The sequence below is a fragment of the Dama dama genome, chromosome 10, assembly GCF_033118175.1.
Source record: "Dama dama isolate Ldn47 chromosome 10, ASM3311817v1, whole genome shotgun sequence".
In the NCBI taxonomy this organism is placed as follows: Eukaryota; Metazoa; Chordata; class Mammalia; order Artiodactyla; family Cervidae; genus Dama; species Dama dama.
In genome coordinates, this window is record NC_083690.1 from 42,447,922 (window position 1) to 42,463,367 (window position 15,446).

At 61.6% G+C, this 15,446-nt stretch overlaps 1 protein-coding gene across 1 annotated transcript; it reads right to left on the reverse strand.

The window, feature by feature from the left end:
* Nucleotides 1-147: 147 nt before the first annotated feature.
* Nucleotides 148-12,713, reverse strand: LOC133063257 (collagen alpha-1(I) chain-like). The gene is made up of 9 exons (XM_061152374.1): nt 12,597-12,713; nt 8,178-8,206; nt 7,652-8,081; nt 4,874-5,041; nt 4,770-4,832; nt 3,916-4,605; nt 1,898-2,047; nt 832-940; nt 148-293 (listed from the first exon to the last, which is right to left on the reverse strand). The coding sequence occupies exons 1-9, from the start codon at nt 12,711-12,713 to the stop codon at nt 148-150; spliced, it is 1,902 nt and encodes a 633-aa protein (XP_061008357.1).
* Between the last annotated feature and the right edge of the window lie 2,733 nt (nt 12,714-15,446).

Sequence of the window (15,446 nt, forward strand, 5' to 3'; positions counted from 1 at the left end):
CCTCGTGGTCCCCAAGCTCCCCGCCTCCAGGAAGTTCCAGGCCTCACTGTGCTGTGTGCGGGGAGTGGGGGTCTTTCACCCCCACCTCAAGCCCTCAGCTGGGTGCCTGCTTCTGGGACAGACACTGACCAGCCTGTCCGGAAAGGGTCATTCCCGGCAGGTCCCACCTGGGGGCTGGCAGCTGGGAGCTGGCGGGAAGGGTCTCCGGGTTGGGTGGGAACTGCAGGCAGCTGCCACCACCGACTGAGTGGCCGTGGGCCCTGGAGCCGGGGGCCTCTCCCCCAGCTTCCCATCTAGCACCCACACCAACGCTTAGCTGCAAGCAGCAGTTGCCACTCTGGCTAGTTTATGCTGAGAAGACATTTGGCAAAAATCACTTATGAGGGAGGCCCTCAGACTCCCGGACAAGCCCGACGCCTCAGGGTGCTGTCAGCTGCAGGCCTGTGGCTCACACAGCCGGGGACCTTGGGAGGGGCCTGGGGCTAGGCTGTCCTGGAAGACGCTTGCACGGGGCCTCCAGCAGAGCCCAAGTCCAGGGTGGGCCGCTCCCTGCTTGGGGGCCTGGGAGGCCCCCTCCTCATCTTGGGGACACTGGTCTCCTAGGGGCACTTTCTCTGAACTTGGGGAGGGTGCCTGCAAAGAAATGATTGCCCATCCGCTCTGCAACTTTCTGCAAGGGGCCCTGCCAGCCTCTGCCGGGATCTGCTGAAGTCTGTCTGCTGAGGTGAGGAGCACCGGCATCCACGTGCTGAACCCTGGGACCCTCTCCACGGAGCCCCTCCTCCCTGGGATGAGGGGCTGTGCTTCCAAGGTGAACAGGGAGAAACTCACCCTGGCACGTGGCACTGCCCACATCCTGTCTGTGGCTGCTGCCTCCTGTCTTAGACAGTCTCCAGCACGAGCTCTGCTCAGGCACATAGTAGGTGCCGTGTGTGTGCCCCTGAGGGCAGGCACATGGCTGGGGCTCACACAGCCCGGCTTGGACCCCAGGTGCGCCCCAACTCTGGCTCAGAGCCCCTCCAAGCATCCCGGGGCCTGCTGGCAGGATGCTTGACTGAGGGCCAGCCTGGTTCCCAGCTTGGAGCTGGCAGGACAAGGACCGTCCTGTCCCCTGCCAGGGTCAGCTCAGGGCCAGGCAGCGGCAGAGGCCGGAGGTGGCCCGAGAAGGAAATGGTTGAAATTTGCAGCCAGGGCAGGAAATGGACAAACTGTGGAGGAGGAGCTGGAATGCCAGCTGGAATGCCGCCCCCTTGGTGCCCGCCCCCGCCCGGAGATCTGGGCCCGGAGTCAGGAAGTGCCTGGTGTCTTGGCCGGAGGAGCTCGGGCCGCCTCGGGGTGGGCGCCGGCCCCGCGCCACCTCCGGTTCCCAGCCAGAGGCTGCCCGGGAGGAGGGCTGGGCGCGGACGGGGCCGCGGGGCGGTGGGGACCGCTTCCTCTCTGCTCCATCAGCCTTACCAACCTCTCTGGCCCCAGATGCTGGCGCGTGTCACACCCGCACTCACGCTCTTCTGCACCTGGAAGGCTCTTCCCCAGGGCAAGACTGCTCAGCCTTTAGGACCCAGCTCTGGCCAAGTTCCTGGATCGAGCTGTCCCTGAAGTCCCCCAGCCCACGAATGCCATGCCCCTCATGTCCCTGCTGCAGTTTCACAGGACAGACCCCTCCCCTGCACCAGGGCCGCCCACATGCTCCTCTGTATCCTCCACAGGACTGTGGCTGCCACATGCCGCAGCGCTGGGTGGAACATACAGTTGGCCCCAGTGTGTGCTAGGCTTGGAGATGAGCACTTGTGGTTGCAGCTGCCTGAGCGGACGGCCTTGGGGTCAGAGAGGGTCTTCTCTTTCTTGGGCCGCGGGAGCCACATGGACTCAGGCTTCAACCACCGTGGCCCCCTCTCACCGTCAGTGCCCTGCATCTGCGCAGCCTGGCGTGGTCAGACGTGGCCTCCAAAGTCAGCAGGCCTGTGTCTGCTCCATCAGCCACAGGCTCTATCCCAGCTCCTGGAACCTCGGTTTCCCCCTCCATCAAGTGGGCAGAACAGCACTCCACCTGGGGTGGGGGGGTCCCTGTGAAGCTCTGAGCCGCAGCTGACACTTGGCAGGCACTCACCCCTCCCAGAAGGAGGAGGGCCCCCAGCAATTTCGATTTTCAGGCTGGGAGGGCCCCCTCGGGATTCCTTTGCCCCAGCGGGGGAGGTAATTATCATTCCTGCCTTGAGAGAGTCGTTCCTTCCCGCAAAGCAGGACAAGCCCAGCCCAGCAGCCTCCCCTACTCCCTGCCTTTGCTCCTGGGGGACTGCTCAGGGTGTCCTTAGCAAGGGGGCCGCGTGGGCTGGAGGTTTGGTTTGCCCCCAGAGTTGGGTGTAATTCTGTTGTGGAAGCGACTCAGGTTCCCAGGGGCAGGGAAGCGGGCAGCAGGGGTGGGATTCAGGGGGGTCCTCACCTCTCTCGCAGAAGCCCTGACGTCTGGGCTTGAGCTGGCCTGGCCCCTCAGGGTCGTCAGCGGGGGCTCTTGGTCCCTGGGAGGTCCGCCCTGTCTACCGACTCTAGCCCTGTGTACCAGGCCGCGCCCACCCCTGCTCTCTGACCCACTCTGGCCCCGTGTACCAGGCCCCCCTGCAAGGTGGGGCTGATGCCTCTACCCCTTTCTCCCAGGGTGGCCCAGGGGCTCTCAGTTGGCCTCAAGGAAGGCTTTCTCCCCAGAAGTGTTGGGGTGGTGGAGAGGCAGTCATCTTAGGAGGCTTTCCCCCGGGAGCCTCTGGGGCTCTGCAGGGAGTCCAGGCCAGTGCTGAGCCATCCCTGCCCAGTGCTGGTCCTTGCCCACGGGGGGCCCAAGGCTCTGGGTGTCCTGGGGAGGGGGCCACACACCCCGCTGCCCTGGCTCCCCAGTCCCGCTCTCGCCTGCCTTCCGGGGGAGGTGGTGGGTCCCGGACCCGGGGGCCCAAGCCCCAGAGGGGCAGGTGCGCTGGCCACAGCCGCCACAGGTGAGGGGGCCGCCTTTCCTGCCCCCTGAATTCTGGAGAACCCTCCCACTCAGAGCCCCTGCCTCAAACCAGGAGTTGGCAGTGTCTCTGAAAAGAACTGCTTGTGGCGTTAGGTCTGACCCCTGACCCCCGGGCTCAGGGCCCCATGTGGCCACGTGTGTCCCTTCCCTCGCCCGTCTTGAGGGGCCCCCAGAGCCCCATGAGGACCCCGTGAGGGGCGGGTGGGGGAGCGTGGCCTCTCGGGATCGCCAAGGTGCCCGCCTGGGGACACTCTGGCCCAGCCTCCACCCTGGGTCCCGGCAGGCAGGCCTTGCTCAGAGTCTTGACCTGTCTCGCCGCTTCCCGAGATTTGCCACCGGAGATCAGATTCGAGCTAAGGAAACATTTATTTTAGATGTAAGCTGATCGTAGTGGCAGCCTGGCCGGCCTGTGGATGGCGGGGCCGCTGATATAAATAGAGCGCAGTTGTCGCCACTTGTAACTGGGAGCCCCCAACGGCCTGCAGGGGGAAGCAGGGCTGGGGACGCCTGCCGCGGGGTGGCCCGCACCCGGGGGGCCCTCTCAGCCACGCCCCCGCCCCCATCCCCAGTGGGAGGGAGACTTGTGCGGCCCCTCCAGCACGGAGGCGGGGACCCCTGTGTTCCCCCCAGGGCTGACGCTGTTCTGTGCCTCTTCACCCGGGCCCATGACCCTGACTATGCTCCAACCGAGAGCCTGAGCCTGTGACAGAGCTCCTTCTGCCCTGGGCCTCTGCAGCGGGGACCCCCATCCCCCCTTCTGCAGGGGTGCATCTGCACAGCCCCCTCCCTCTCAGTGCCCCCAGGCCTGACATCTTGTGCAGGATTCCGAGGGACTCCGGGCCCCACCCCCTCCCAGTCGTGCCGAGGCCCCCGGGGTGTGTGACAGTGTCTGGCGGGGCTCCAGTATCACCCACAGGCGTGCCAGGGAGCTGGCAGGCAGCCAGCGGCACAGGGCGCGGGGCGGAGCGCCCCGTCCTGGGAGCCAGAGGAAGGGGATCCGCCAGGGCCGAGCCGCCCCCCGCGCCAGGACACCAGCGCCATCGGTCTACCACGCTGGCTGGGGGTGGGGGTCTGGGCTGGAACGCCGGGAGGAGTCCTGGCGCTTTCTCATGCCCGCCCCCCACCCTCCCAGAGCTGGGGAGCCTGAGGCTCGGGAGGGGCTCCCTCTGCTCTGTTCCCTGGTCCTGGAGCCCGCTGGGTCCCAGGCTGGGGGCTCCCTGCCCAGAAGGCACTTTCCAGAGATGGTGCCAGCTTTGCTCCACGTTAGCAGGAAGGTTACTCCTGCTTTGTGGGTACGGAAGCCAGCGCTGGGGTGGCTGATCGTGGGCAGCAGTGGCCCAGGGGTTAGGACCTGCTCGGGGCATGTCCCGGAGCTCACAGCAGGACCAACGCCGCTCTGGGGAACCCCACTCCTGAATTCCCATTTCAGGGGGTGCTGGGGCCCCAGAGCTGAGTCTGTGACCGACAGAGGCCTTGGCCAGGGGCTGGGGGGAAGGGGTGCCCTGGGTCTCCTGCTGTGGCCCCAGTGGGCAGGGTGCCGGGCACCCCGAGACCCCGGGAACCCCTCCAGCACCGTTCTGAGGCATGGCCCCATAGCCTGGAAGCTGTCGGGAGAGGTTGGCTGTGGTCCGGGTGGATGGAAGCCGTAGTGGCTCCTGGTCCACCCCCCAGGGCTAGGGGTCCCTGCTATGTCCCTGGGAGTCCATGTGGCCAAGCGGTCAGCTCAGACCCGAGGGTCTGTGGGTGACGCAAAGCCAGGCTCCCCGACCTGACTCAGACTCTCTCGACCGCTGCTGGTGGGGCCGCCTGGCCCAGGATCTGCCTTCAGGGGCTCAAGAGAGGGGGCAGGGGGTGACGTTCAGGGCTGCTCACCTGGTGGACGAGGGCGGGCGCCCTGCTGCTGGGGCAGGGTGCACTCGGGGCGGGGACATGCGGTCTCCCCACTTTCCGCTTCGCACAGTAGCCGGAGGACGGCTCGCCTCTGGGGCCGGAGTCGCAGGACGAGCTCACCTCACTCCAGGGAGCAGCTGTGAGACGTGCCTGCCGGGAAGGTGGAAACCAAGACACCGCTTGGGCCTGGGTCATGGCCTCCAAAGCCAGCTCAGCAGAGAAACAGCATGGACCCTAAAGTTAACATGTCACTTAAACCACCGGGGGCTTCCTTGGTGGCTCAGCTGGTAAAGAATGCGCCTGCAAAGCGGGAGACCTGGGTTCAATCCCTGGGTTGGGAATGTCCCTTGGAGAAGAGAAAGACTACCCACTCCAGTATTCCGGCCTGGAAAATCCCGTGGACTCTATAGTCTGTGGGGTCGCCAAGAGTCAGACGCGACTGAGCGACTTTCACTTAAACCACTGGGGTCTGACGTGGGGATTAAGACTCAGGTGCTGGCCTTCCCTCACCAGTCACATGACCTTGGGAACAACACTGACTTCTCTGTTTGCAGTCTCTTTATCTCCAGGGTCTGATGGGAGCGTTGATGGATCAGGACATGCAGCAGTATACAGTAGGCACTCAATAAATAGACGCTGTCTCTGGATGTGACGCGCACAGGTTTGCTGGAACTAAAGCGGGCCCTCCTCGGCCTTTGGCACTGTCTGTGTGTGTCTGTGGCCTCTCTGCACAGCTCTGCTGGACGTGCTGGGGGCCGGGGGACACAGGCTGGGCGGCGGCTGTGAGCTCAGAGCGGCCCGGACGTGGGCCCAGGCCCCACCCGTCCTCCAGGAGGACACGGTCCCCCGAGCGCCCACGGCTGTTCAGGGGGCCTGAGGCCCTGCAGGGCCCGTTGCCAGTACCCCGTGGTGGACGTGGGGGCACCTGCCTCCCGGGGCTCCCTCTGGGGGAGCGGCTGCCCTGGGCACTTCCTCCCACCCCTGCACACCTGCCTGGCGTGTCACAGAGAGGGGTTGCCCTGTGACCCCCTGGGCTGGCTGAGACCGCCTTTCCTGAGACCCTGGGCCCAAATGCAGCTGCCCTGGGGACAGCGGGCCGGGCCCACGCCCCCTCTCTGGAATGTTCTGAAGCCTCAGCAAAAGCCCGCTTGGAAAGGAAATGGCAGCAGCTGCCGGCCCACGGAGAGAGGGCAGTGCCCAGGGCCCCTCCCTGTGCCCGCGTCCACAGAGACCTGGGGCCTCCCTCCTGAAGGCAGCGTTGCCTGTGCGTGTCCCCTGGGGTCAGCCGGGGACCGGCCCTGTCCGTGGCCGGGTGGTGGGCGGGGGCCGGCCACTCTGACCACGGTCTCAGGACGTGATCCTGGCCTCACAGACCTCCTGGCAGCGTTTCAGAATGAGGCCCATTTCACAGGTGCAGAAACTGAGGCAGGAAGTCATGAGTGGCCTGCCCGTGGCCACGTGGGTGAGAGCTGGGTCCGCCTGCGCCCTCCTGCTGGCCCTCTGGCACCGGCCACGCCCTGAGGCCCTCACTTCACTCTGGCTGAGTGGGCAGCCGCCCGGCCCTCCCCTAGGGGATCCTATGCTCAGCTCAGGGGTCACCCAGGGGCTCCAGCGTGACGACTGGCAACTGTCCTGGGGCTGCCCCCCACGACTGGCATTCAGCCCCTCGCATTCCAGGAGCCGGGGGGCTGCAGGCTGGTGGGGCTGGAGCCCCCGAATCCCTGGAGAACTGATCCTGGTCCTCCCAGCTCCTGGGTTCCTCCTTCCTTCACCCCCATGCAGATGCTTCTCCGTGGCGCCCGTGGACCAGGCAGGGGAGGAGCCGTGACCCTGCTGTGCTTCTGGAAGCTTCTTCAAGTCCCCTTGAGCTTCAAAGGCCTGGGAGCTGGGTGACCTCTGTCCTCAGCCAGGCGTGGTTTCCGGGCATTCCTGGGGTGGCAGGCAGCTCTTCGGGGCTATTTTGGGATCGCCACAAACTTTACCCTTCTCCTGTGAACGGGACTTTTCATCAGACTCAGCTAAGACGGGGGTGATGTCACTCCAAATTATAGGGGCTCTGCGGGGTGCGGCGGGGTGAGGTTGAGGGTGGGACCCTGGGTGCCCTGCCAGGTGACCCCAGGATGGTCACCTGCGGGCGGGCTTGGCGCTCCCCTCCCAAGAGGGCCCCTGGCCGCGTGGGGCACAGTGCGCGTCTGGAAATGTCACCACGCTGGGCAAGATGTCTGTTTGTTTATTTAGGCCGGGGCCGCTGGATGTGAGCCTTCAGGGAAGTGACTAAATGCCTTTGTCTTTCCCAGGGAGGCTGGCCTGTCCTTCGGCCCGGAAGGGAGGGGGCCAAGCCACGCCCCCATGTTAGCAGGTCTTCCCGGCCCCAGAGCCCAGGCGCCTAGGCTCTGACTGCTCCACACGCTCTGAGTGAGGTGGTCCCCGTGCCGCCGCAGCGCTGAGACCCCAGCGTCTCCCGGGGGGCAGGGCAGAGCACCCCCTGGGGCCCTGCTCATCCCTGTAGCAGCACAGCCCAGCTGGGGGCTGAGGGGGGCAGAGGGTCCCCGGAGTGTCCCCAGCTTCTGCCCAGCTGGGAGCTGGGGCCGTCAGACTCGGGCGACAGGGAAAGCAGAGACCCTCCCGGAGAGTCTGGGCCCCAGCCTCTGGGCCCGTGAGCAGTGCCCTCTTGAACGGGCAGGGGTACCCCACCCTGGGGGCCCCCCAAGCAGCACCGGCAGGCAGGGCCCCCGAGGTCAGAACCACAGCCTGGCTCACCCACGCACCCGTTCGCTGCCTCATCCATCCAGGCGCCCGGGACGGCTTCCCAGGAGGGGTGCGGGGTGAGGCTTCCCCGCAGCTCGCTTTGAAATTCTGTTCTGCCCCTTCGGGGTCGTGGCCCAGAAAAGCCCTCTTCACATGCGGCTTGCCCACGGCCTGGGCGGGCTGGCAGCTGGCGTTCGGAGAGCGCTGGCGGCTCCTGGGGGGTCGGAGGAAGTCGCGGTTCCTGCTGACACTCGGCGGGAGGCCGCATGGCCAGGGCCGGCTCCCCACGGGGCCCTGTGGGAGGACGCACAGCAGGTGCACCCCACCCCTGCCGGGGCCGGAGGACTCTGGCCGCAGGGACCAAAACCCAGCAGTGGACACAGACCAAGAAGGATGGTGATGGGGAGGAGGGAAGACGGGGCAGTCGGGGCCCGGCCCTGTGCTGAAACCCGGAAGAAGAGTCTGAGGGAGGATGGTCGCAGCCGCAAGCCTGGGGGACAAGTCTGTCCAGGCTGATCGGGCCTGGGCCCCAGATCACCGATCGCGGCGGGTCAGCACTGTGCCGCCCTGTCAACAAGCGGTGGACGAACAGCTGATTCATGAGCCGTTTCCCTTTTTATGCAGTGTCTGGGGCGTATTTTACACTGACGGCACACCTGAAATTGCATCCTGCATTTTCACTGGAAATGCCTCCTCTGTATTTAGATTCCATGAAGTTTACAGTTGAAATGTAGATTCACTTGCTGGGCTGACTGACCCATCCTTGAAAGCTTTCCAGTTGACTCAAGTGCCCCCTAATTCATTTTTCTCTAATATTCACATTCTAACGACAAAACAACTTCAGTTTAAAGTTTTCCTACCTACTGTTTTTGAGCATATTTTCATATGATGTCCTTTTGTGTTGTCTCTTCATTTGTTTAGCCCAGTTTTCTATAGAGTTAGATTTTTTTCTTTATTTGTGAAAGCTATCTAAAAAATCAGTGCTAGTAACCTTTGGCCCACGATATAGTTTGAAGCTATTTTCTCACTGTGTCATTTATCTAATTTCTAATTTCTCTGCAAAGCAAAAGTTCTTTTTAAACAAAAAAAGTATAGAAAACCCATCATATTTTTATGCAGGCCTTTTAGATTGTTTGCTTATTCAAAAGATTTTTCATTTGAAGCAGTGACAGAATCACAGGACATGGCAAGGACAGCACAGAGGGTCCGGCCACCTGAGCCCTCTGGCGGCTGAACTTGACCTGGGGGGTCAGACGGGCATGTCGCTGGGACCAGAGGGCTGCTGGGCCGAGAACCGAGCTACCAGTGGGATGCTCCTCTGCGTGACAGCTTCACCTTGTTTGACTTTATGTCTCCAAACCATTTCAGTTTGCTTCTGGTATCAAGTACAAGGAAAGAATCCAATTTAATCTTTTCTTTTGAATATCCTACCATCTTGATACCACATTTTCTTTCTTTTTAAAAGCAGCATTATTGAGGTAAAATTGACATTACTCAAATATCTGAGTCCACGTATTTGGAATGCATACTTTGGTGAATCCTGACTTAAGTACACACCATCACTAAGGGACGCCCAGCACTAAAATCAGGGTCGGGAACGCGCCTGTCACCCTGCAGCTTGCTTGTGCCCTTGGTGACCTTCCCCCAGCACCTCCCCGGCACCCCAACTTCACTTTCTGTCACTTAGGGTTGGTTGGCTGGCATTTCTTATGGTTTTATGTAAATGAAGTCACAACGTATGTAACCTCTGTTTGTTTGGCTTCCTTAACTCAGCCCACCAGTGGACCCTCCTTTTTTATTGTTGGCTGTCGAGCTCTTCACCTCTATCCCTCTATCAAGTGTCCATCCACCCATCAACCCATCATCCATCCATCCATCCATCATCCATCTATCCACCATCCATCATCTATCTATCCACCACCCACCCATCCATCCATCCATCCATCCACCACTCATCATCCATCTATCCACCCACCCATCCATCCATCCATTCACTCATCCACCCATCATCCATCCACCATCCATCTATCTATCCACCATCCAGCCACCCATCCATCCATCCACCACTCATCATCCATCTATCCACCCACCCATCCATCCATCCATTCACTCATCCACCCATCATCCATCCACCCATCCACCCATCATCCATCTATCCACCATCCACCCATCCATCCACCATCCATCTATCTACCCACCCACCCATCCATCCATCCCTCCGTCCATCCATCCATCCATCATCCATCTATCCACCATCCATCATCCATCTATCCACCATCCATAATCCATCTATCCACCATCCACCCATCATCCATCTATCCACCACCCACCCACCCATCCATCCATCCATTCACTCATCCACCATCCATCTATCTACCCACCATCCATCCATCCATCCATCCATCCATCCATCCACCACTCATCATCCATCTATCCACCCACCCATCCATCCACCCATCCACCCATCCACCCATCATCCATCTATCCACCATCCACCCATCCATCCACCATCCATCTATCTACCCACCCACCCATCCATCCATCCCTCCGTCCATCCATCCATCCATCATCCATCTATCCACCATCCATCATCCATCTATCCACCATCCATAATCCATCTATCCACCATCCACCCATCATCCATCTATCCACCACCCACCCACCCATCCATCCATCCATTCACTCATCCACCATCCATCTATCTACCCACCATCCATCCATCCATCCATCCATCCATCCATCCACCACTCATCATCCATCTATCCACCCACCCATCCATCCACCCATCCACCCATCCACCCATCATCCATCTATCCACCATCCACCCATCCATCCACCATCCATCTATCTACCCACCCACCCATCCATCCATCCCTCCGTCCATCCATCCATCCATCCACCCATCATCCATCTATCCACCATCCACCCATCCATCCACCATCCATCTATCTACCCACCCACCCATCCATCCATCCCTCCGTCCATCCATCCATCCATCCACCCATCATCCATCTATCCACCATCCACCCATCCATCCACCATCCATCTATCTACCCACCCACCCATCCATCCATCCCTCCGTCCATCCATCCATCCATCATCCATCTATCCACCATTCATCATCCATCTATCCACCATCCATAATCCATCTATCCACCAATCCACCCATCATCCATCTATCAACCATCCACCCACCCATCCATCCATCCACCATCCATCATCCATCTATCCACCCATCATCCATCTATCCACCCACCCACCCACCCACCCATCAACCATCCATCCATCCATCATCCATCTATCTACCCACCCACCCATCCACCCATCCACCCATCCACCCATCCATCCATCCATCCATCCATCCATCATCCATCTATCCACCCACCCACCCATCCATCCACCCACCCACCCATCATCCATCCATCCATCCATCATCCATCTATCCACCATTCATCATCCATCTATCCACCATCCATAATCCATCTATCCACCAATCCACCCATCATCCATCTATCAACCATCCACCCACCCATCCATCCATCCACCATCCATCATCCATCTATCCACCCATCTACCCATCCATCCACCCACCCACCCATCCACCCATCATCCATCTATCCACCCACCCACCCACCCACCCATCAACCATCCATCCATCCATCATCCATCTATCTACCCACCCACCCATCCACCCATCCACCCATCCATCCATCCATCATCCATCTATCTACCCACCCACCCATCCACCCATCCACCCATCCATCCATCCATCATCCATCTATCCACCCACCCATCCATCCATCCACCCACCCACCCATCATCCATCCATCCATCCATCCATCCATCATCCATCTATCTACCCACCCACCCACCCACCCATCCACCCACCCATCCAATAGCTACCATAACCTTCCCAGGGTCAGGCAGGGCCCTAGGTGAGGCAACGCAGCCAAGATAGGACATAGCCCTGCCTTCATGGAGCTAACATTCCAGGGCTTTAAATTGTGGGGAAAACAGCAGTCAGAAACGCCATGGGCTCCGCAGATCCCTCTGCCCCGGGAGTCCCTGTGGGATGTGCCTTAGTGGCTGTGGGAGGTTCCCACGGGAGGGCTCTCCCGGCAGTCATGGCCAGAGACCCACAGCTGTCCTGGCTCCCCTCCTGGTCTCACACTCACTAGGAGTTTTCTAGGAGCACAGAGACAGGAAAGCCCCACCCGAAAGCCTCCGTTTTGGGGGCTTTGTCCAGCGGGGAGTGGGGTGAGGGTCCTTTCTCATGGGGTCTCAGAGTCTCTGAGCACCAGAACCCAGAGGCCTTGGAGACACCGAGCTGAGAGCTGCATTTATTGAGCGTCGGTTGTGTGTGCCTCCTCCAGGGATGAACTCATCCACCTCCTGAGAGATTTGCAGCCAGGAGCAGACGCCAGGGCATGGGGAAGGGCAGCTGTGGGCCTGAACTAGGTGGTCTGTCTCTCCCCACGTGCGTTTCTCAACAAGGACCTCCCTCTGGATGGTGGTGGCCGAGTGCCAGCCGGGACGTCCAGAGTCTTTCCACATCTGATTTCATTCAGAAGCTGCCGGTGGCTGGGCGGCCATCCTAGCATGACCTTTCATCTCCCGGTGGCCTGGCCCCGGGCCCGAGGCGAGGTTCTGCTTCTTTCTGGCCTCCGCTGGGATTACTTAGTGGATAAAGGACAACTGAGTCCAGGGCTCAAGTGTCGGCCCCGGAGCTGCCACTGTGGGTGGCCAGGGGCCTCTGGCTGGCGGATCCGGAGAGTCTACCCCCCATCGCGGTGGGGATGCTGTGGGGAGGTGGTGAGCTGGGAGGAGGAGCTCCGGATTGGGGTCGGGAAGTCCCAGGGCAAATCAGACCCTTCCCCTTGGTGCAGCAGTGAACTCGGCAAACCAGGGGCCTCCTCCGTGCCTGGTGCCCTCTGGGGACGGGCAGATGTGGCCTCACTGCAGATGTCTGGGGGGCGAGCTGAGGGGTGGCGGGCGCAGGGGCCGTCAGCAGCTGGACCAGCGGCTCCTGGGGGAGCTTGGCCTCCGCTCCCGCCCCCACCCAGCCCCGAGGCATGCCAGACACCCGGGAGCTTTTCGTGAGCTAGTTCCATCTGACTGCCACTCGCTGGATGTCCCCAGAGCCACAGGATGACGTCCTAACCCCCAGGGTGACTGCATTCAGAGACGCAGGCTTCAGGGAGAAATCAGGCTGAAGGGGTTCACAGGGTTCCCTGACCCAGCAGGCCTGGTGCCTCTGTAAGAAGGGGAAGGGGCACTGGAGTGCTCCCCTCCACATGGGCACACTGGGGAGGTCAGCCATCTGCCAGCCAGAGCGAGCCTACCCAGACGCCACCCTGGCGGCACCATGGTCTTGGACAGCTGGCCTCTGGGTCCACGAGAAGGCACTTCTAGTGTTTATGCTGCCCATCACGGCATGCCATGACAGTCCAAGCAGAGTGATGGCCTCTGCAAAGCCCTCTCACCTTTCCGCCTGGGAAAACAGAATAAACAGGGGAACAGAGAGTCCTGCTTCCCAGACCTGCTGGGACCCAGATGCCATGTGGCCTCAGACAAGTGCCTCTTGCTTTCTGGCCTCTGTTTCCCGCCGGGAGACGAGGACGCGTGCTGGGGGACATGTGCCACTCCCCAATGCCCACTGTGCGGCCCTGATGCAGACTGCACGTCAGGCTCGGGGGGAGGCGGCCCCCGCCCTGTGGCCCCTGGGCAGCCCAGCCTTTGCGGGGGCTCTGGAGACAGGCTGCTGGTTGGATCCTTTCAGAGGAGCCTGCAGCCAGCGCTGCACAGGGCCTGTCCCTCTGGGGCTCCATCCAGTGGGAGCTGTGCGGAGAGAAGAGCCCCCTTTCTCAGCAAGCCAGGGGCGCTGTGTGACCCCATCAGGAGGCTGGTCTCCCTTTGCTGGATACGGCCCCCCTCGGACCTGCAGTCCTCATCCCATGTGTTCCAGAAGTGGATGTGGCCTTTAGAACAGAGCTGGTTGCAGAACCTGGCTGTGATGGATGAGCTGGGCTCCGGGCTTCTGCGCAGAGGAGGGGGTGGTCTGCTCGCAGGCCCTGGGGGAAGCTGGACTCAGCCCCTGGTCCCTGGGAAGCAGGCTCAAGGGGCAGCGTCTGGATGGCCCCCCCGGAACCTCCATCCTGAGATGGGAGCCGCCTCTCCTGCAAATGGGCTCCGCTGGCTCTGGGCAGCCTCTCTGCCATCTTGCAGTTTAGATAAAAATTCCCGAGTAAGAAGAGGTCAACGCTGCACGTGGGCACTTGTGACCCGCCCTGTGGCACCTGTTTCCTGAACAGGATCCTCCTCAGGGGCTCATCATCCACCCACTCATCGTCCCTCCTGAACTGGGTGCCTTCTTTTCCAGGCTTCAGGCCCTGACTCTAAAATGGGGTAGTTTTTCTGGGTCAGAGCTGCCCAGGAGCCATAGAATGAGAGTCATTTGTTATTCCAGGTTTGCTAGTGTCTGCATTAAAAGGCGTCAGACATAAACAGGTGAAATTTGATTTTGATTGTGTCCTTAACCCAACAAACCAGAGTACTGTCATTTTAGCATGTAACCCGTGTCAGACCTGTTAAAGCGGAATGTTGCCTTGCCAGCACCGAGCCTTCGGAATCCTGTGTGTTTTCCTGTTTTCTCCCCAAAGTGGTACCCAGCACAGCTCTTCTTCCCTCCCCACCCCGAGAATCCCTGCCTCCTGGTCAGTCAGCTCTGGGTCTTGGGCTGTCAGAGGAGGGCCTGGCTCGAGAGACGAGCCGGGGCCCCGGGGCGGGCCGGGTGTGGAAGCTGCTCTGAGGCCTGGAGGCCGCGGGGGTCTGGCCCTGCGTCCCACCCCCTCTGCTGGGGCCACGCTGTGGGCTGGGCGGGGCGCTTCCCTTCTGCCCTCAGGCACGGTTGCCCTGGTGTCCCAAGAGGGCATCTGGCCCTGAATTCGAGCAGAAATAGCCCCCCTTGCTGGTGGGCTCCCAGCTAACTAGTGATGAGGTTTAAGTTGCCCAAACGCAGGGAGGTTGGGGTGCATTAGGAGCCAGACACCTCTAGGTCCAGCCGCCTGCCAGCTGCTGGGGCCACATTCCCTGGGCGGCTCCCTGGGCAGGACTGGTGGCGGCTGCCCCGGGGCCCAGCCCCTCTGGACCCGGGCCCACTGTGCCTGGGGCAGGGCTCCTGTGGGGGCCCACGGCCCCCTGCTGGGGTGTGAGTGTGGGCACAGGGCAGCGCCCCCAGGGCGACCACCGCCGTCTCCAGGGGCAGCCGCCGCCCCCAGCCCCTTTCATCTGCTCTGCAGGGTGTTATACAGACTCTGACTCATTCCCCTCCCACAGGCTCGAGGTGATGGGGTCCACTCTGTGGGAGGGAAGCCTAGCCACCTCGCTGATCAAGACTTACGGCTGGGCCACCCACCGAGCCACCCTGACCCGCTGCCCCGGAGACCCTGGACCAGGACGCACTCGTGGGGCAGAGCCTCGTCCTGGGGGCGGGCGCCGGGGCCCGGCCTGGGGGTAAGGGCCGCTGGGCCTGGAGCACGCGTGCTGTTCCCCAAGGCGCCGTCTCCCTGCCAGAAGCCCTCCCAGGTCCCTCCAGGACCCACAGGAGTCCTGAAAGGGGTTCAACCTCCCTCTCACAGGCGAGAAAGCAGAGCTCAGAGAGGTTCAAACCCATGCAAAGACGGCGCCGCCTTGGAGCACACAGCTGGGCCTATGCACCTCCAAGGCCTCATCTGTCCCATCCCCATGCGGCTACCTCGGGGGGTGTCCTGCTCAGGGGCTGCCCTGTGTGGTCAGGGCGTGTGGCCAG

Coding starts and splice junctions, on each gene's coding strand:
- LOC133063257 (XM_061152374.1), bottom strand. CDS start 12,713: ATGCCTCGGGGCTGGGTGGGGGCGGGAGCGGAGGCCAAGCTCCCCCAG. Junction 8,082..8,177: donor GTGCTGACCCGCCGCGATCG/GTGATCTGGGGC, acceptor TCCGGGTTTCAG/CACAGGGCCGGGCCCCGACT. Junction 941..1,897: donor GCAGATGCAGGGCACTGACG/GTGAGAGGGGGC, acceptor GCCTGCCCTCAG/GGGCACACACACGGCACCTA.